Here is a 21,131-nt window from a genome sequence, read left to right as displayed (position 1 = left end):
TTTTAAAGATTTTATTCATTTATCTTTAGAGGGGAAGGGAAGGAGAGAGGGAGAGAAATATCAATGTATGGTTGCCTCTTGTGCATCCCCTGCTGGGAACTGGCCTGCAGCCTAGGCATGAGCCCTGACTGGGAATCAAATCGAGATCGTGCGGTTTGCAGGCCCGCGCTCAATCCACTGAGCTACACCAGCCAGGGCTCACAGACCCACTTTCCAGGTCAAAGTTCAGTTTAAGGAATAGATAGGTTAGTTCTTGTCATTTTAGTCAAACACATTTTTATTTTTAGGAAGCCCTGCAAATATTTGCTTTACCATAGAACTTTCAGACCTGAGTGCATAAATGTTTATTATAATCATAAAAGCTCAGCAATTTGGGCTTCAGTGGAAACTGCCGTCCTACATATATATAAAATAAAGAGTTTCAGGAATTTCGTGAATAAGCTCACTTTGGTGGTGGCATTAATACCATTTTCTCGCTGTCTAAGCTTAACTTGCCATTATGGTAACAATCCCCGTGAAATTTCCATGAGCAAGTATTCATTTGTGTCTGGCACTGTAGTTTAAATTATAGAATAGTAATCACAATCATGGATCTTATGTGTGTATTCTGCTGATGCTATTGGCCAAACGTTCGCAGTCTCTATTATTTTCTAAATATCAGTTTTCTTCAGTTATTTGAGTTATAAAGTTCTCCTTTTAACATTTCAAATAATATAAAAGTGTTTAAAATAAAATCAGCGATCTTCCTTTTCTTCCTTGTATTTCCCTGGTTAACGACTACTGTGATTACTATAGCTTAATTCTTCCATAATTTTTCTCTGCTTTGAGACATACATGCATGTATTCAAGAGAAATTCTCATAATTTCTGTGATATGCTTTTTTCACTTAATGAGATAACTAGATAGCTTTCCAAACCAACACATTCAGCTATCATAAATTTTGAAGAGCTGCACAGAATTTTATAATAGGGACACAAAATAATTTATTTACCCATCCTCTAATGATAGACATTCAGGACCTTTCTCTCTCTCTCTTCCTTCCTTCCTTCCTCTTTCTCTCTCTATTTTTCTTTCTTTTTGTTATTGAAGCAGTGTTGCCACACATGCACTAGTACACTGGGACTTTTCAAATATCCTACTTATAAATAATTTATAACTTTAATATTGAATTTCCATTCTACTGTGATTTCTCCCTATTTTCACAACCAGTTAAATCTTCATTTCCATACTAACACACCAGAACTAAGCGACTACATCCTTCATCAAGTGTTTTACTATCCCGTTCTCTACCTTCCATCACCCACCTCCAGGTGAAACAACCGTGGAAATGTTTTTACTTCACTTCTCCCTCCGTTGCCCCACTCTTCTCCCCAACTCCCACACATTTATAATTTAGAACTCTAGTTCCAGGACGTTGCTCAATGCTCCTCCAACATATGTTTTGACTGTTGCAAAATTCTTCCTAAATTAGTACTATGGTTCATACTCACATTGTTACTCACTTAGAGCCAACTCTAAATTTACAAGAATTGTTGTTTACCACCACTTTGAAGCTCTTTGTCTTCTACTGTTTTGAGGCCTTTGTTCTTAATACATTTTTTGGTTGCAGCAATTTCCTTAAATAATTTCTTCCGAATGGCAGATAGATTTAGTATTTTGAGCATTCTTTCTTTGCCTTTACATTTAAATGCTATATTGAATGGGCATAAGATTCTTAAGTCAGAGCTTTTTTCATTAGGAACCTTGTGAAAGTTGTTCTATATCCCAGTTTCAACCATTTGATATTGTGTTGATTCTCTTTCTTTTGTAAGTAATATCTCCTCTATGTAGAAGAGTGTGTTCTTTATCCTTCAACTTCCCAAATGACACCAGAATGTGACTTCTTCCCTTAACCTGCCTTGGATTTACATTGCTCCCCTACATCTGAAAATCTTTGCTGCTTATTATACTAGAGAAGTTTTCTTCCGTTATTTCTTTGATCATTACATTTCTATTTATTTATTTTTCTAAAATTTCATTTATTTTTGTGTATTGGACCCACGGATCTGACATCTATGGATTTGCCATCCCTGTCTTGTATCTTTTTGCACATGCTTTCTGTTTCTTCAAATTTTTGCTCTCTGCTGTGAGATATTATTTCCATTTGTTTTTTCCAGGATATTAATTCAGTTCTCATCAGTGACTATTCTTATTTTGTTTCTCTATTGAATTTTTAAATTCAGCAATAATATTTTTTATCGAGATTTTTTTCTGTGATCTAATTGCATCCCCCTAAGAATTCTCATTACATTTTTTGTAACTGTTGTTATAGTACTTGTCTGCTTTTTCCACTAGTTCTGCCTCAATAGGAGCCACTTGTTCTTGGTTTGTTCTTCTTCCTTTCTTTTTCTGAAGCTTAAATTTGTTGTGATTTTTTATGCTTACTCATACCCACACAGTCCAGGCCACTGGTGTCCCTGGACAGTGATGAACTGACAGGTGGTAGAAGGTAGATTCGGAGATTTTGTTCAAAGTCCTAGCAGCCAAATAAGCCTGAAAACTGGCATCTTTTTGCTGCGGTATGAGAGACAGGACTTTTTTTTCCCAGTCCTCTTCAAAAAAGAAAATGCTGTCCCTTTATAATCCCTGTGCTTTACATCCAAGGCTTCCAGCATTCTATCAATCACTGGGGCAGTATTTCAAAGGACAGCAAACTTAAAGTGGGAAGTGGAAGTATATCTCCAATGCAGAGAAGGATCTATTTATTAAGAAAGTAGGGTCTTCTCAGGCAGGCGAGGCATCTGTGGTCTTGCATCAGACTCTGCTAGGAAGGAACAAACCTTCACTTGGGTCACTTTGGACCTCTGAGATGCAAATAATGACGTCAGAACCTACTTGTTTCTCTCTGAGAATGCAATGGCTCTCCTTCACCAGTGGCTTCTGTGGCTTTGTCATAGCAGGTCACTCTTGTACAGCTGTACTGCTACACCAAGCCACTGGAAGGGAGAAGGGTTGTGAACATGCTCCCAGGGCACTGTGAACCAGCTTCTAACACTTATGTCAGAAGAAGATTAAGGGTTTTTCTTTGTTACTATTTAAATAACTTAAGAGAAAGGCTCATCAAAATGAGGTAGAATATTGATGTGAAACAGATGATGCTCATGTAAGAAAATGGTCATGTGAAAATTGATGTACAGATTATAAAATGTGGCAGTTGGTTACCACAGAAAATATTTTTTTCCATCAAAAACATTTTTAAAAGCAATATGTAAAGTAACATTGAAATCAGAACCCATTCTGCTTTCTTATTTCTCTCTTAAAAGGAGTTTTAACATTTTATTACCCAATTCTGATTGAGCTTTGGCAGATATAATGGCTTGCAGATAGAAGTTCTAAAGTCAGTTGTCAAGAAGTGCCAAGTCAGTCCCCTGAGTTGTGGAGGTGCCTCTGGTTGGTTGGGAGCTAGACAGGCGTGACCATTTTTTCACCGAGCAGTTCTGGGGAAACATCCCTCAGTAAGAAGACGCTCTTTTTAATCCTCAGAGATTTCCCCTTTGCACCCCCTTTATTTACAGATAGCCTTGGATACCAGCTATTGGACTGTCATTAATCACGTCTTCATATGGGGCAGCGTTGCCATGTACTTCTCTATTTTACTTACAATGCACAGTAATGGCCTGTTTGATGTCTTCCCAAAGCAGTTTCCATTTGTTGGTAAGTGAATCCTATTATCTCCCGGGGCCTAGCGTCATGCTGCCATTGATTTGTCTTTGTCCTTTATTTTCTGTGTTACGTGGGACTAGGGGTGACCACTAATCATTTCTCTAGGAATTGATTGCATCAGAGACATGTGAAGGCTCCCAGGCATGAAAAGAACTTTGAAAGATTAGTTTCTGGTGTCTTTACCAGATGCAGAAGAATCACTGAGATAGCCAGTCCCACAGCCCAGGTGAAGTAAACTGCCTTTTTGAAAACAAGAGGCATAGCCTATGTATCAGGGCTACCCAAGACCTGGGAGAGTTCATGTATCATGGAGGAAGGAGAAAGAGAAAGAAAATGTGTCTTTCATGCCACCCTATCACCAACATCTCTGCCAAAGGTTACCAGTGGAACTTATTTGCATTAGGATAAGAAAGAAGTGATGTATAATTTAGAGCCTTCTAACACTTCTGGGGCACTAGTCTGTAGTGGCACGAACAGTAGACTCTGTAGTTGGATGGCCGGGGTTCGGGGTCAGCTTCTTAGCTGCGTGACAGAAGGCAAGTTTTTTCCTGTTCATGCCTTAATGTCTTTACTTCTGAACTGGGAACATCAATATTTTCTAGTTTCATAGGAAATTTGTGAGGGTTAAATAAATGAATGCATAGAAAATGCTTAGCATGTGACATTCTATGTAGCAGTTTAAAAAAATGTTACCCATGGAGATGGTGGTGATGATAAGGATGGTGATCCAAGCAAATGTGTCTCAGGGACACTGCAGAGTGATTTGAGCAGTAAATACCATAGGTAGCAAGGCACCTCCTACAGTCTCTTACAATCTTGAGATTCTGTGATTCTATAAAAGTGTCCATCCAGTCCATCCATTGAGTAGACTAACATTGCTCTCCATATTTCAAAGTGATTCCTAGCAAGGGCCACTGAACTTCAGACAGTGGGGCTACTGATACACTTTCTCAGAAGTTTTGAAATCTCTAGGGTGTGTGAGAGAAGTTGGTAATAATAATGTTTTTTGAGTTCATCCCAGCAAACTGTGGAAAGGAGAGACACACAGATGACAATTTTTGTGAGCTCAGTCAGGCAAGACTGAGATTTGCATCTACTGGTCGGGGAATCCAGTCTACGAAAGAATTCTTAGAAGACTGGTTCATGTAGAAAGCAGAATAAGAGCAATTATAGTGTTATACATTCCTAATGTTGCCAAGGCTCCGGAAATTGTAATTTCATTAAATTTGCATACACTCAAAGATGTTATCCTTCAGTTTGTGCCCTGCCCTGCATGCACATGGAAAACTTAAATTGCAGCGCTCTTACTTAATATGTAATATTAATACTTTGTTTATCAAAAGAGTCCAGTCATGTAGAAAAAATATGGTGGTTATGAATAAAAATAAGCATATTAGGAAAGAGATGTTAAACCTTTTTTTCTTTTTTTGGTTGCCAAATCTGAAAGTTCAGTGCATTGACTAGAAGATTTCCAGCCCTCAGAAAGCATTTTCGAATGCATAATGAGACTGGAATGCCTCAACTCGAGAAAGTAGTTTGTGTGGGGACCACTCTCTCCAGCTAATTAATTCCAGGAATTAATTACTGAGCTCCAATGAGTCTTTTCAAAAGTTAGATCAACATTGAGGTTTAACAAAAATTTTTTTCCTTAGTAGCCAGCAGCAAACAGGAGTGTGGTTTTAAAGTGAAACTGGTGTTTTCCCAGCCATGCCTGCGGGCATGGGCTTCAAGGAGCCCAAAGAGACATTTAGTTTGTTGAGTCAAGTTTGCTTCTGCCCAGGGAAGTGGAATCAACTGCTCTTTGGTAGGCAGAGTCTCTTCTCTAGCAGGGTCCAACTTTTCCACATCTCTGGGCCACACTACCAGAACAGTTGTCTTGGGCCACACATTAAGTACAGAAACACTAATGAAAACTGATGAGCAAAAGTAAGGTTTTAAGTAAATTCACAATTTTATGTTGGGCCACATTCATAGCCATCCTGGGCTGCAGGTTGGATGCCCCTGAAAGCCAGAAAATTCAGGCACCCAATGCCCATTCAGAGTGTTAACACTTTTCAGCATTGGGAGAGGTATCCTGGATAATTGGATGTTTGGTAAATCCCTAGAAAACCAATAGGAACAAAAGTTCATTTGGTGATATAAGCAGGGTTTCCACCTTCTGTAGAACTTGTCTACCGGCCTTACTGACCCTTGGCTCTTTGTTTAAACAAACGTCTCAGTATTGGAGGTGTGAGTACAAAGTAAAGAAACTGGGTCCAGGCTTGGCAATGAGCTTCACTGTTCTCTTGGACCAGCATGTTTGGTGGCTGCACCAGGCGTTTCCCAGAGGGGGGAACACTCTTTCCAAAAACAAGGAGCATCCCTGCTCTCCCGGGGAACCTTCAGTACCTCATAACCCAGTGAGCAGCAGAGAAATCAGCAAGTCCCTTTGATGTAGGTTTTTCTGGGGTTGTGGTGTGAATTTAAATGTTTATCCCTATAGTAAATAAAGCTTACCCTTTGTGACATACCCAGTCACCAAGACTCTAACTGTAACATTTAAGAGTGTACCTGTGTCTGGGACATATATTGTATAGTTTTGATATGATAATGAGAAGGAGCAAAGTTTGCCACACCAATATATGCTTTTTGGGGGATATTGATTATTTTAAGGTGGTTATTTTTAAAAAACAAAAACCTCAGGAAGAACTTTTGACATTCCCCCTAACCGACTAAAAGTTTAGAGAAAAGACCTGCTCCAGGAAGGAGCTATCATCACAGATAACTATAGTTTAATACGAACTAGGAGTGATGGACAGGGAGGAACCTAGCAAGGCCCATTTGATCAAAGTCCTCCCTCTATTCATTATTAAAGGTGGCCCAGCAAACATTTATTTACCAGACATTTATCAGGAGAGACCCCGCCTAAAGGAATTTATAAAAATCGTGCATTTATTCTTATGTTTAAACTTCAGTCACCTTCAAAGTACTATCCATTTCATGCAACACACCTGGCGAGACTTTTTTTCCACTACTCAAAACAGTTTTGAATGCATCAATTTTGATGTCTTTGAGTGCTTTTGCTGCTTTTTGTTTTACCTCTTACACATTGGCCAAATGTTTCCTTTTGAGGACTTTTTTAATCCGGAGAAACAAAAAAAATGTCTTTTGGGGAGAGGGGAGAGATTGGGTGAATAGGGAGTGTGGGACATGGGGGTCATGCTGCTTTTGGTCAAAAACTGCTGAACACTCAGGTGCTCAGTGTGGGCAGGTGCACTTGTAAATCACCCATCGTGAAATGGGCAAACACATTAAAAGAGTCTCCAAAAAATTCACTGAAGCCAGGAGAGTCTCTCACAAAAATGCCAGCTGAACCACTGATACAGATGGGCACCTACACCACTCACCTAGCCAGGGAAGCCTGTACTAGAAAGGGCCTGCCCTCCAGAAGATCATTCTATTTGGGGGGGACCTCCCTTCTATATCTCCATCTCCTTGTGAATTGCCTTCTTTCTCTCTAAAGTCCAAACCACTACTTCCCTCCAACCACACTCCCCTTTCTCCTTAGCGGAAGATGGCAGGTAAGCCTCAACTGCTAGGGTAAATATGCCTTTCAGGAATAATGGCTGCTTGGTAGTCAAGGGACCTAGGAACTGGATGGAAGAAGTGTGCTTCATGAGTGATGCTGGACTGAACCTGGACCCAGCTGGCCCTCTCCAAGTGACCAGGCCACTGAGTGGTTCCCTAGAGCCTTGCCTTCTCCTCGCCACTACTGAACATACTATGTAGTGGAAAAGACCCTATGTAGGGCTTCTCCCTACGTAGTCCAAACCTCACCATTTCAAAAAAGGTCTTATGTGGACAGACAACTAGCCTATTAATTCAACAATTCAGTTCTATTTATAACCACAGTGTATATTTTTCCTTAATGATAGGAAATGCACGACATTCCTTGACCCAGAAGTGTATCTGGCTTGTTATTCTCCTAACGACAGTGGCTTCAGTCATTCCTGTGCTGGCATTCCGATTTTTGAAGGTGGATTTATTCCCAACCCTGAGTGATCAGGTATGTTGTAGTGCTGATGAGTCTTTGAAGGACTTGTTCTTGGCTCTTGGAATCATATTCTTCTCTGCCTAATTGGAAACCCAGGAAAGGGCCAATAAACTTCCCAATGGCAAACACCCACAGGTGCAGAACATCACATCACAGTAGATAGAACTGCCTACATCTGAATGTACTAGTCTTGCGAGTGCGGATAAAAATAAGTGTCTAGACTAAATACGGGTGGGGAGTCATAAATTACAAGTCAGGGATTTAAAAAAGTTGACTTTTTAAAAAGGAGCTCTCTGGCAGCACTTTGGACAATTGTTCCAAGGGAAAGGCAAACTAGAGGGCAAATTATTGACTTGGGGGCAAATAAAGGGTACAGTACAAGAGAGACAATCAAGATAGGTGGGGAAGGGGCTCCATACATTGTAGGAATAGAGTGGCAGGTTCAGAAACAGGGAAAATGTTACCTTCTGAACAGATTAAGGGAGGGAACAGCAGCATGATGGATGGATTGGAAAAATACACAGTTAGAAGGAAAATAGAACAAATTATAAAAATACCTAAACCAAGGGGTTCATAGAACATATTTCAGTATTTCTTGGGAAGAGGAGTATAAGCAGGACAGTGGCAACTTAGGCCTGGACCCGGATACAAAGAGGAGAGGAGGAAGGGAGGGGAGACCCATCTGTAGCCACATCAAGAGAAGGGTAGAGACACGGAGGGGTGAGTGGCCAACCCAGTAATGCCGAGAGGAGCTGAGGTAGAACCTTCCTTGTCATGTTATCCCTCACATTCCGGGGCCAAGGCGCAAAAACATTCCTTCCGAAAGGATTCCCAGAGTCCCCTGTCATGTCTGTCCTTTCCCTTTGGCTGTGCAAGCTCGTTCTTACATAAACCCAGAAAATGATGAATGAGCTGAAGGAAGGAAGACGATGATCAGTTCTTCCTATATTTAGTCAGATCACGACTTTCTGTTTAACAGTTTTCTCCTGACACAAAAGTCATAGTCCAAGCAATCAGCTGACTCAGAGAACAAGGTGGCTTGCAGACCTTGCTCCAAACCTTGGATATTTTCTCCTTAACTTTACAGAGAATAAAAGAAATGTTGGAAACCCACTCAAATAATGTTGACCTCTTCAAAAGGTTATCAAAAAAATCCCCATGAAGAAATCAAAACCCTGAAAATATCATGGTATATAGACCTACCATAAGAGTTTGAAATTTCTGATTCTCATTGTCTAAATTCTGTTCTTGTCTAGTTCCTAATGACTATTGGATCCTGAGAATCTCCAAAAGAGAGGGGAAAGGCCCATCTTAGGAGCGATGGGACTATGCATTGTTATAGTGGCTGTGTTTGGGTGGTGCATCCTAGCAAACCTTTCTGTATAAAAACATGTTTCGATTCATTTAAGACAGATGTATGAGGTGGGGACGATGATGAAGTTTGCATTAGTACTCCTTGCTTAATAGTCTCCTGGTAGAAATAAAAAGTAACCAGTGCCCAGTAACCACCTGTAGGCTTATTCTAAAGGGGATTCCTACATGAAATAGAAAGTACACAGTCCCTTATCAGAACACAGGAGCGTCACCTGGAACGCTCTCACAGGAGTGAGCAGATAACTGAGAGGACAGTGAAACAGACTTAGAAGTGGCCTGGATAGGGAAGGGAGTGGCGAGAAGAGTACAGATGGGCTGAGGGGGATGCCCACCTCACCACCCTGTCTCAATCATCACTGATACTCAGAGAACATAGTTCCTCTCTGGAGCTACCCGGGGCACCCAGGATACAAAGAAGGCACTGTACTCATCCTCTTCCCTTCTTTTCCACCAGCCCTCCCTTCTGGTAGTAAGTTGACTGGATGCCCCTGGGTGCTCTGTGATGCTATTTTACAGAAAGCCCCCGGCCACTCTTCAGAAAGTACTATTTTAGGTAGAGAAATACTTAGTTTTTAGGCAAAAACCCCCTCCCTTTTCCAATGAAGGCGGGTCTTTTGTTAGTGTTGATGTTGTTTTTATGGAGAAGGCTTTCACTTCGCAAAGTGGCCCGCTGCCTGGAGTCCATCATTTAGATGCATTATCTTACTCTGGGTCTCCCTCCTCTTCAGATCCGCCAGTGGCAGAAAGCTCAAAGGAAGGCAAGGCCTCAGCGACGCCAAAGACCTCAGACTCGTAGATCAAGCTCAAGAAGATCTGGATATGCTTTTGCTCACCAAGAGGGCTATGGAGAGCTTATCACATCTGGAAAAAATATGCGAGCTAAAAATCTACCCCCAACATCAGGGCTGGAAAAGACACTGTCTAATAGCACTAGCTGGATTGAAAATCTATGTAAGAAAACCACAGACACAGTGAGCAGCTTTAACCACACTAAAACAGTAAAACTGTGAGTCAAGATGAATTTGAACCACATAGTTGTTATCTTTTCACTTCAGCTGAAGCTAGAATTCAGCTGGCTCCGGAGTTTGGGATCGGGGCTAGGAGTGGGGCCGATTGCCTCACTTAGCTTCAATCTGTGGCGGACAGCCACCTGGTGCCCATCAACTAGAGGCGTACTCTCCTGGAAACACAGCCAGATGGTCACCATCTAATGCGTGATTTGGCGGACAAAACCCTCACAATACAAACACAGGTTTTCATCAACATAGATACCAATTGACCCACACTTTAGAATTTTATTTATGAAGAAAATCTTATAAATCTGCATATATGTTGAATGGATCTTCAGATGGATAAAAGGGTGCATTCAGAAGATATATACTCCAGCTGAAAATCAGGCTTGTTTACCAATAAACATGTATATGTTAAGACCAGCTTTTCCCAAGATGTACCTTTAGGATTAGGTGCTTTCAGACTAAGAGAGGCATCTCCCTCCCCAGTCTTGACCTCTCCCTGTGTATCTCTGTGTAGCCAGGACAAAAGTCACCTTCAGGAACGCAGTATAGACTGAGCATCTTTACAGTGGGATAAACTGTTAATTGGTCAGATTCGTTCAGAAAGCTCTCATATTGTGTTCACGAACTGTCAAAGAGAGACTCTCTAGAAAGCGTTCTACATACTTTTCAATGACTTTTGTAACAACCTCAGTAGTAATTTGCCCAGTGTCATCCAGAACCGTTAATGGAACCAGCATAACAGTGAAATTTCACACTTTACTGATAGTATTCTATATAGTGTATGGGCGAATTCTTTCAACATTTCTTATTTTTAAAAGTTCCAACTTGAAACCAAACATATTAGTAAACATTCTCTTCAATTACTACTTAAATACCCAAGCTGGGTCATTCAGTGTGAGTTGCTTTTGGTTCCCAGCTATAATGTTTATAATTCCAACATATACATATATGTGGGTAAGGCTGATTGTTTTGGGAGATGTTCCAGTCCAAATGTGCATCACAAGTGTGGTTGTCATGAAAGAATTCAGGCAGATCTGAGTCAAAGACCAGCTCTATAGCTTCTTACCTCTATAGTGTCGGGCAGGTCAAGTACCTTCTCTGAGACTCGGTTTCTTCCTCTGTAGAGGGAAGATACACTACCTACCTCGTGTGGTTGTTTGAGGATTGTCAAAGCACAAATTCTCAAATCATGAAAAACATAATTCTCACATGAGTAGATGATGAGTTTAGTTTCATTAAACTTATCATCAGAAAATAGAGAAGAGAATGTGAGGAACCAGAATTTAATCAATGGGAAAGGCCTTGATGAAATGAGATTGCAAAGTAAGATATAAAACTGGTTAGTGTCCTACAGAGAAATAAAACTATAACCTTGGAGGTGGATTTCTCTGCCAGAAAGGAGACTAATTTTCTACAGGTCAACCCCCAACTTTACAGGGTCCATAACCTGGTCCCTATTGGATCATTAGCCAAAGTTACATTTCCCGCGAGAGTTAGACGGACCTTGGGTGGACTTGATGAATAATAGGCTAGTGTAATATGAATATATCACACAATCCTGGTGTTTTTGTTGTTGTTTGTTTTGGCCTTAATTTCAAAGTCCAGGATAATTTTCCTTGAATGGGATGAAATGTGATACATGTCAAAGAGCTTAATCATACTATATGTTCATATATGTTCCCTTCTTCCCTATGTGCCTGTGTAGATTTACCAAGATACTAGTTTTCAGTGTCTAATATTTCATTAGTTTCACTGTGTTTGCTTGCTTTTTGGAACATGTTGAAAGATTCAAAAACTTTCAGTAAATATTTTGGCATTATTGGAATTTGATGTTTCGCCACTTCTTTACTGGGAACTCACTGGAGATTTTTTGTTACATTGGTCAACTGTTTCTTTTTCTCCTTCCCTTTATATGCCTGAGGAAAATGTACATCATTCTTAGGATCAGAATCAAAAGTAAAATGACTGATTGGACCTGTGTGTAAAGGATGGGAAAAATTAGGAATGTTCCAAGTTTGCAAATTCTGTCCAAATTCAATAAAGCTGTTTATAAACAGATAATGTGGATGATTGTGAGAGAAACATATTATCAACTTACTTGGGCCCCATGAGATTCAAATGAGTTCACACACCCACTGCAAGCTAATTTGATTACAAGTGCCAGGGATGATTTTGAACCTGAACAAAAGGGGTCCGAGTGGCCGCTGGTGATGGCAGTGCACTGAGGAACGGTAAAATTATAACTTTACAGAAACATTATCAGCTTATTTGGAGAGGACAATAATTTTCTGGATTCAGAACTGATGTTGCTAACCTGGAGGTTTTAAAATCTTAGTTCCAGTTTTGAGTATTTATAAGCAATTGCAAATTGCATTCCTGCAACTTAGATCTGCTATCTTTGTCTCTCTCATCTGCCTCCAGGTATACCTAACTCTAAAGGAAAGAAAGAGAGAGGGGTGAAGAGAGCAAGAGAGATAAAACAAGAGAGGAAGAAAGCAATGGGGAGAAGATAGGAGCAAGGGAGTTAATAGTTCCCAGTTACATATCTCTTAAGCGGACATGACTCTCTGAAAAATAAATTTAATTCCTTAAAGGAAAGAGTTTTGATAGTAATTGAGAAGTGAGTAAAAAAACCTCCTTCACAGGAGGTATGAGATCAAGAACACTTTATTAGAAAGGGTCCCAGGAGTTCTGGGTTCTCATCACAGAGATGCTGCTGAGCTGGTAGGAGGGACACATCACTGACTTCCCCAGGCCTTAGTGTCCCAGTCCATCAATGGAGAAGTCAGGCAGTGTGGCCTCAAAGACCTGCTCTGTGAGCTGTTCTTACCAGTGTTGCACATCATAATCAGGTTTAACTGGAGAGAGAGAGAGAGATTGAGAGAAATTAAACTAGATTCTCTCTTGAGGGAAGGGCTTGATTCTTGCCTGTATAGTTGTATTCGTCTAGAACAGCCACTTGTCTGTCTAGGTGTGTGTCTGTCTCTTAGCACAGAGATGATAAAACCTTAAAGATCTATTTCTTTACTTTTAGAGAGAGAAGGTAAGGGAGGGAGAAAGAGAGGGAGAGAAACAGCAATGTGCAAGAGATATATTGACTGGTTGCCTCTCACATACCCCCAACTGGGGATTTGGCCCACAACCCAGGCATGTGCTCTGAGAGGGAATCGAACAGGCGACCTTTCAGTTTGTAGGTTGGCACTCAATCCATGAGCCAGGGATTCCCTAAGATCTTACATCCACATTCTCATTTCCTCTCTGCTGCTTTAAATCTCAAAAGTATATAGAAATGAAGGCAAGACAATTCTGCCTAGTAAGAAGAGGGCCATTTAAAAATCCTTTCTACCTTTTCCCTGGGCTTAGAGGAGAATTTTTAAATTGGATTCATTGGGGTGACAGTGGTTAATAACATTATGTAAGTGGCATATACTAATCTATAATCCGTCATCCGTATATTGCACTCTGTGCTCACTACCCATAGTCCAGTTTCCTTTGACCATCATATATATTTGGCCTCTTTTACTCTCTTCATCCTGCCCTCACTCCCCCACTCCTCTGGTAACCACCATACTGTTGTCCGTGCCTATGAGTTGGTTTTTGTTTGTTGTTTTCTATTGTATATCCCACATATGAGTGAAATCATATAATTCTTGTGTTTTTTCTATCTGACTTATTTTACCTCACCGATACTCTCCAGATTCATCCACATTGTTGCAAATGGCAGTATTTCATCTTTTATTGTAGCTGAGCCATATTCTTTATGTGTATGTACCACATCTTCATTATCCAATCATCCATTGAAGGACACATAGGTTGTATTTCTGTAAACTGTATTCTTTGAATCTTGCAACAATCCTGTGCAGTGGTCAGGAATTCATGCTAAGCCCATTTTTAGGAGGAGGAAATTGAGGCACAGAGAGGTTGCTTTGCCCAATTCTACCAGAAAGTAAAAAGGCTCACTCGGATCTGACACCTAATTTGGAGCTTCTTACCTGCAACTCCTTATTTCCCACCATGTTGTCTGTCCTCACAGGCATGAGATTTCTCAACAGTCCATCTCCTTCTAAAACAGCCTTCCATTTCTCAAGTGTACAGATCCGGGGAAGTACAGACGAATGTCAAAGGGTTTTGAAATACGTGTTTCAGGAGCTCTCTTTCCCTCTCAATGGAAATAAGCAAGATCTCTCTTCTTTCTCTATGAATTTGATGAAGTTAGATAGGTATGGAAATAAACATCTCAAATGACTTTTTAAAATTTTTAGAAAATACAGAAAAACAGAAAAGCTCAACTTCTGATTTTTGTGGTAAGGTGTTGCATACTCTATTAGTGTGTGTGCAAAAAGCCTCAAAGTTACTCTGACCTAATTATCTCAGATGAATCACTCAGAATTATTATTTTTAAATTTTAAAATATTAGACATAGTTTAACAGTGACAGAAGCCAGAAATTAAGATGACTTCTGGACTGCGATGGGCTTCTGCGGGTCAGGAGTCAGATAATGACGTGGGGCCACAATTTTCCGATTCTTACATCAACATCTGGTATTAAATGTCCGCAGTTTGCTTTACTGCGTCACATTTCATTCCTTGGTGACAAATCATGAACTTTTGCAATTCTCTAGCCTAAGCGTTTTGCTGAACTGCCTGGAAGCCAGAACCAAATAACCCATGTGTTTCAAAATGCTCATTGCAAAATATTTGGAGAGCCTGGCTGGGCAAATCTGTAGGTCTGGAGCTATGACTTAACCAAGAAAGGGGCCTATCTGTCCTCACATTTCAAAACTTCCTGGCAGATTTATTCCTGTAACCGGTGCAGAATACAAATCAGCTCAGAGCAGCCTAGGAAATGTCCAGAGTTCAAAAAATAATAATGGTGAGTTGGCCAGAAATCTCTGGCCATCTCAGTTCAGATTCCCGTAAGGTTTATAAGGGCAATTTTAGATTTTTAATAAACTGCAGCCCTAGGCTCATACAGAAAAATCTTATTGAGCCAGGATGCATGGAAAAAGGATGCTTAACTGAATTTGGAGGTAATGATCATCCTTGTCACAAATATGTTTAGTTCTCCCCGCCTTCTTGTTGGTGTGTGTGAGCAGTGAGTAGGTTATTTCTTTGATGACTGATGACTTTACTTCTGGTCCCCCTTCAGATGGTCTCTCCTCAGCGTGCAGCAACGTACAAGTATGGAAGCACAGCTGACATGCAGAGATTGGCCAGGAATCACAGGGACTCCAGGATGTCCCCAGGACAGGTTTCAAATGAAATTCCTGTTCCTTTCTCGACACGATGTCACTTTGATGAAGTAATGATTGGAAAAGAATTAATTTGAGATCATGATTAGGTGTTTGGGGGAGATATTAAAACCATTATCCATCAGTTTGGCGGGGCCACTGATCTGTGAGAATGGACATGAGTCACTAATGGCTGGTGCTGCCCCCTGCTCCCTACTGCTCTCATTCAGCCCCATTCCCACCACGTTCTAAGTCACGTGTGAAAACAGTACCTACTCCTCTTTATAAGGTACCTACTTCTCCTGAGTAGCTAAAAACAAAATTCTAAGCCAACTAATTCATAGATACTCTAAGGAGGGTCAAAACATTTTCTCAGTATGGGTTTGCTATACTAACGAATAGTCTGTTTCCTAAAGCTGTAAGGTGACGTGTTTTGCACACCAGAAACAGTCTTCAACTGCACAACATGGATGACAAAGCCCCCGTGGGCATTGTGAACAATTTCTTGTCTGTGAAACTCACTGACATTGTTGATCAGATAGTTTTACAAATAAAAAATTTATGAGTAGTTATGGTTCAGGAGTTTGGGAGTTCAGTTAAATTTTTGATGACAGAAAAGGTCTCTGGCAATATCTTCTTGACTGAGTGGACTTCATTTTATGGTTCTGTTTCTTCCTCAAAGTTCTCAGTGTGAGGTTTACACGTAGCTTCCGTCTAGCAGACGTTTCATCGTCTCAGGTGAACTGTGAGAGCGCACACAGCATGGCTAGCGCACGCAGCAGGACTTGGCTAAGCACTGACTGCAGGGGGGGCAGGGTACAAGGTACGCAAGGAGCAGAATCCCTTTCCTGACCTCGAAGAAGCTCTAGTCTAGAATCTTTCTACTGAGTATGATGCATTCCAAAGATCATTGAATTGAAAATGCGATGATTTCAAAGGTGCATCATTAATTTGTAGACTACTTGAAAACAAAACAGTATTGTTAATGAGAATGATAAAGATGTCATTGCATGTAAGATTTATCCCTAATTTCAAAAATGATAAAATATGAAATATGGTAATTACTGGGTTGCAGAAAGTCGAGAATTGAGTGGTGAAAAATATACAGTGCATGGGACTGCCTTTTAAAGGTGCCTAAAGGGCATAATATTTTCAGTAGTTGTTTGAGGATAAGAAGTTATTTTTATTTTTCAGCCCAGGGAAAGGGAGAGCCTGAAGAGGCAGGAGCAAGAGGTTGTTCTTGAATGGGAGAATTTCAGGGGATCTCTTCACAGCAGATTAATGATGCAAAGGGCAGTGAGGGCACCCCTGGCAGCCCAGAGGGGTAAATACCTCCAGGGCAGCTCCCCACGCCCCCAGGCTTTGCCTGGTTCTGAGAGAGCATCACTTCCTTCTTGGGTATGTGCTGTGTGGTCTTTGGAGTCCCTGGGATTTAACTGGTGTCATTCTGGCAAGTTAATCTGATTAATTTACTTGTATTTTATGTTCTCTTGCAGTATTCTCACCGAGAGAGAGAGAGAGAGAGAGAGAGAGAGAGAGAGAGAGAGAGAGAGAGAGAGAGAGAATTACTTACTGCCGGATTCATGTGTTAATTTTACAGAGGAAAGCACTGGTGTGATTAAGAGTCCAGGCTCTGGGGTCAGTAGCCTGGGTTCAGCTCCATCCCCTCTGGGAAATTCTCTAACCCACTGGAATAGTAATCTTACCTACCCAGATGGCTCCTGTCAGGATCAGATGATACAATGCTTGTTGCAAAACACTTTTCATAGTGCCTGGCTCAACCACAGGTTTGTGCTCCAGAGAGCTGTGTTTCACTTGCCCCAGAGGGGATTTAACAGGCCTTTGTTTTGAAAATTTGGGCTCAAAAAAGCTAGAAAGAGTTGGGCTGTTGGAGAGAAGGCTAGACTCTGGGGGTTGAGGAGAAGCCCCAGGGACTAGATGTTGGAAAGATGGGCTTCTCAAACCTGGAACTCGGAGGAGTGATTCTTTCTACTCAGAGGCAGAGATTCTAATCTCACTTGCCTCCCAGAACCCCAAGAGATGGAAGGTATCATAACATCTGGATGCCCAGGGTATAATCAGCAAGCACCAAAGCCTTCAGTGAGGTGATCCATGTTCCTGTAGCTTAGTCTGTAGCCAGAAGAAAGTTAGGGTGGCAGCTGTGTCCAGATATGGAGAGCCAGACATCAACAATGGCGATATGGGGGCCTTGGAAATAATGGCACCTCTTAGGGACTAAGGACTAGGTCCTCCCCTGGTTCCTTGGATCAGGTAAGACCTGTGATTCTTATAGCAGTCAAGGGGATAGGGTGGGGAGACTGGATATTCAGAGCTAGCCTAGTGGGATATAGAATGATAAAAGAATGTGACTTTTGTTTTTTTAAAATATTATTTATTTATTTCTAGAGAGGGAGGAAGAGAGAGAGAAAGAGAGGGAGAGAAACATCAATGTGTGGTTGTCTCTCACGCATCCCCTACTGGGGACCTGGCCTGCAACCCAGGATGTGCCCTGACTGGGAACTGAACCGACAACCCTTAGATTCACAGGCTGGCACTCAACCACTGAGCCATACCAGCCAGGGCAGGATATGACTTTTCTTGTATCTCAGTTCTGTGGAGCAAACTCATACCTCTTAAAAATCCTTTGACTGGCTATTCTGTGTAGTACTCATCACTGCCAGCTCATTCTAAGGAGTTCCAATGGGGTATGTGTGTCCAGTCCATGTTACCTGCAGGGTTACACTGTCCCCATCTCCCTACCTTTGCCCCAAACTCTTCCTCCTTTCATTCCCACAGCAGTAGTATTCTTTAATCCATCTTCCCACTAGGCTGAAGTCAAGAATATCAAACCCCAAAGGCTATTCTCAATTGGATACTCATTCTTATCAACTGCAATTTCCACTTGACCTGGGCTTTTCGCCCAATTTTCTGAAGAGTGGCCGGGGGCTTTCTGTAAAATAGCATCACAGAGCACCCAGGGGCATCCAGTCAACTTACTACCAGAAGGGAGGGCTGGTGGAAAAGAAGGGAAGAGGATGAGTACAGTGCCTTCTTTGTATCCTGGGTGCCCCGGGTAGCTCCAGAGAGGAACTATGTTCTCTGAGTATCAGTGATGATTGAGACAGGGTGGTGAGGTGGGCATCCCCCTCAGCCCGTCTGTACTCTTCTCGCCACTCCCTTCCCTATCCAGGCCACTTCTAAGTCTGTTTCACTGTCCTCTCAGTTATCTGCTCACTCCTGTGAGAGCGTTCCAGGTGACGCTCCTGTGTTCTGATAGGGGGCTGTGTACTTTCTATTTCATGTAGGAATCCCCTTCAGAATAAGCCTACAGGTGGCGTTCAACCTCTGCTCTAATGTCCCCAATTTTGCAACACCCCTGAGCTGCTGGCAGCCGACCCCCTAATGGGACATCCCGGTGGTGAAGAAGCACCTCTCTCCGCGGACCTGAAATCTGTTTCCTCACAGTCACCACTCGTGGCCTGCTTCTGCCCTGGGATAAGAGGCTGAATCATTTTCTTCTTCATTGACAGTACCTCAGATATCAGAAATAGGAGCTCGGCCCTCTGCCCTTTTCACTTCAAAGTCACTACGCAGCTTCCACGGACTGACTGCAGTCTTTAAACTGATAAGAACAGATACTACACTTGATCTTAGCCAAAAGGCCGAGAAGCGATGACTGCAGTCTTTAAAGCAGCCTGTAGTCTGACAGTGGGGGCTGGAGTTGTCCATGAACTCTCAAGTACTTCCACCTTCCTTGGGAACCTTGTCCTGATCTAGGAGGAAGTACCTTGAAGCTGAAAACATTTAGAATAGAAACTGAGAAAAAGGTGATGGCAAGCTGATGTCCAGTCACAGAGGTTTCCCCAACATTACTGCATGGTGTGGGGTAGTCCCATGTGTCCCTGGCATAAAGAAAGTTGAAGAACAAAGTCCAACAGCAAAACAAATACATGTTCCTGTGGCCAAAGGGGGGTCATGGGGAATTCAAAAGGGAGTAGAGCTGGGGAGAAAGCCATGGAGCAGACTGAGCTGTCGGACACAAGTGACAGATCAGCTACACTGTGAGTCGTCCGGCTTCCTGAGAAGCGGAGAGAGGGCAGGGCGTGCTGTCACTTAGAAAGCCCATCGCCCATGGGGCTGTGTAGCAGAGACACTGACCTTCTCCACACCCATTTCCTTACTGGGAAAATGGGGGTCATTGAAAATTCCTTGCAGGGTTGTGAGGGTTACGTGAGAGAATGATTATAATACAAAAACTAACCTTTTTTACAGCCTTTATTAAGTGCTGGCTATTGTGCTAAGTCTCATAAGCATTATCTCATTCAAGCCTCATGATAACCCAGTAAAGTAGACAGTAGGCATGATTATTTTCTCCCTTTTCAAGTAAGAGAGGTAACTGAAACTTAGGAGTATCTTGCCAAGAAAACACACACACACACACACACACACACACACGCACACATGTATATATATATACATGTGTGTTCGTTCTTTTATATATATATAAGCTGGGATTCAAACCTCAGGGTTCTAGTGCTCCTGTGGCCTGTGTTTTTAACTCAGTGCCATGCCTCTGACAATTAGTTCGTGATTCAGTCTTTCTAGTTCTGACGGCTTAGTTTCCAGTCACAAATATGCACACTTCTCATTAAGGTTCTTTATTTTATCTGATTCCCTGAATGACCCAATATTCATTAGTTCTTAGCTTCTTTTTTTTCCTCTCAAACTTCCAACCTATGAGTTAATATAAGGAGAAAATAGAAGGTTCTTTTCTCTAAAAGTTGCCTTATTGACTTTGGTTTCTACAGTAGAAACTCAGCAGGTGCCTTGGGCTAACACCAGGAATGTGTTGATTTTCCACAAAGCCCTGCTAGGGGGGTTCTCCAGACCCACATACTGGAATCAGTCTCAGCGAATTTTAAATACAGGTTGTTTTTCCCATATTGCCTTGTAAGGTGCACCTAAACTGCTTATGGCCATGGAAGTGTTTTTCAGCCAAGTCTGCCAATTTTGGCTCCCAATTTTTCAGTCAGCACCAGAGCTCTGAAGGCTTAAAATATTTGGTCACTTTTGTTACTGGCTTCCAGTTTGTGGTGCTGATCACCAGCAGACACACAGAGATGCCCTTTTCATCTCTCACAGATTGCTAGATTTTTGTTTTCAATGTGATCACAGGTGGTTTGAATGGAAGCATAGCCTGCTAGAAAATTGATTTTCTCTGAAGATACGGTTATCAAATGGAGGATTGCCTTGTTGGGGGTGGGAGAGGAGGGTGAGTGGAAGTGGAAAAGGGTAAAGGGGGGGATAAATGGTAATGAAAAATACAATAAAGATAAACTATTATAAAAAGTGGAGGATTTCCAAAAACAAAGCCTCTGCCACACTAAGAAATCAGCCTCACTAACCTGGGTATGGCAAAATATTTTCTACAGTATTTCCATACGTTCCTCCTTTCTACTCCTTCTGGACATCGTTTTCCAGCCGGCACTGCTGCCTTTGCCTGTCTTATTTCTCCACCCAGTTAAACAAACAAACAAATGTGGACATGTTGAACAAGTCACAAAGGTGAGTTATTTATTCCAAGATTTCCCCTGGCCCACTTGAGTGAGGATGGCTCCCTGAACTCAGAACCTCAGTGTCCTGATAACTGGATGTGCGTTGGTGGAATATAAGCTCCACCTACCAGCTTCTCTGCTTCTTCAACCCTTAGGCAACATACCTCTACACTTCTTGCAGCTGTGCAGATTCTATGTTACTAAGTCTGTCTGCTCCCCTG

At 41.7% G+C, this 21,131-nt stretch overlaps 1 protein-coding gene and 1 pseudogene across 7 annotated transcripts in view; one reads left to right on the top strand and one right to left on the bottom strand.

The window, feature by feature from the left end:
* ATP8B4 (ATPase phospholipid transporting 8B4 (putative)) overlaps positions 1-12,186 on the top strand; it is a 227,926-nt gene extending 215,740 nt beyond the window's left edge. For all 7 annotated transcript variants that reach the window (XM_037054604.1, XM_037054605.1, XM_037054609.1 and 4 more), the window contains 3 exons: positions 3,555-3,693; positions 7,617-7,747; positions 9,838-12,186. In XM_037054604.1, coding sequence (XP_036910499.1) covers positions 3,555-3,693; positions 7,617-7,747; positions 9,838-10,119 — 552 coding nt within the window. In that variant the 3' untranslated portion in view covers positions 10,120-12,186. The remainder of the gene's footprint in view (positions 1-3,554; positions 3,694-7,616; positions 7,748-9,837) is intronic.
* Positions 12,187-18,853: 6,667 nt separating this feature from the next.
* On the bottom strand, positions 18,854-19,029 carry LOC118992674 (uncharacterized; annotated as a pseudogene).
* Positions 19,030-21,131: the final 2,102 nt, after the last annotated feature.

The sequence above is a fragment of the Sturnira hondurensis genome, unplaced genomic scaffold (genome assembly GCF_014824575.4).
Source record: "Sturnira hondurensis isolate 20B ecotype Veracruz unplaced genomic scaffold, ASM1482457v3 Scaffold0008196, whole genome shotgun sequence".
NCBI lineage: Eukaryota > Metazoa > Chordata > Mammalia > Chiroptera > Phyllostomidae > Sturnira > Sturnira hondurensis.
This window is presented reverse-complemented; position numbering and strand designations above follow the sequence as displayed.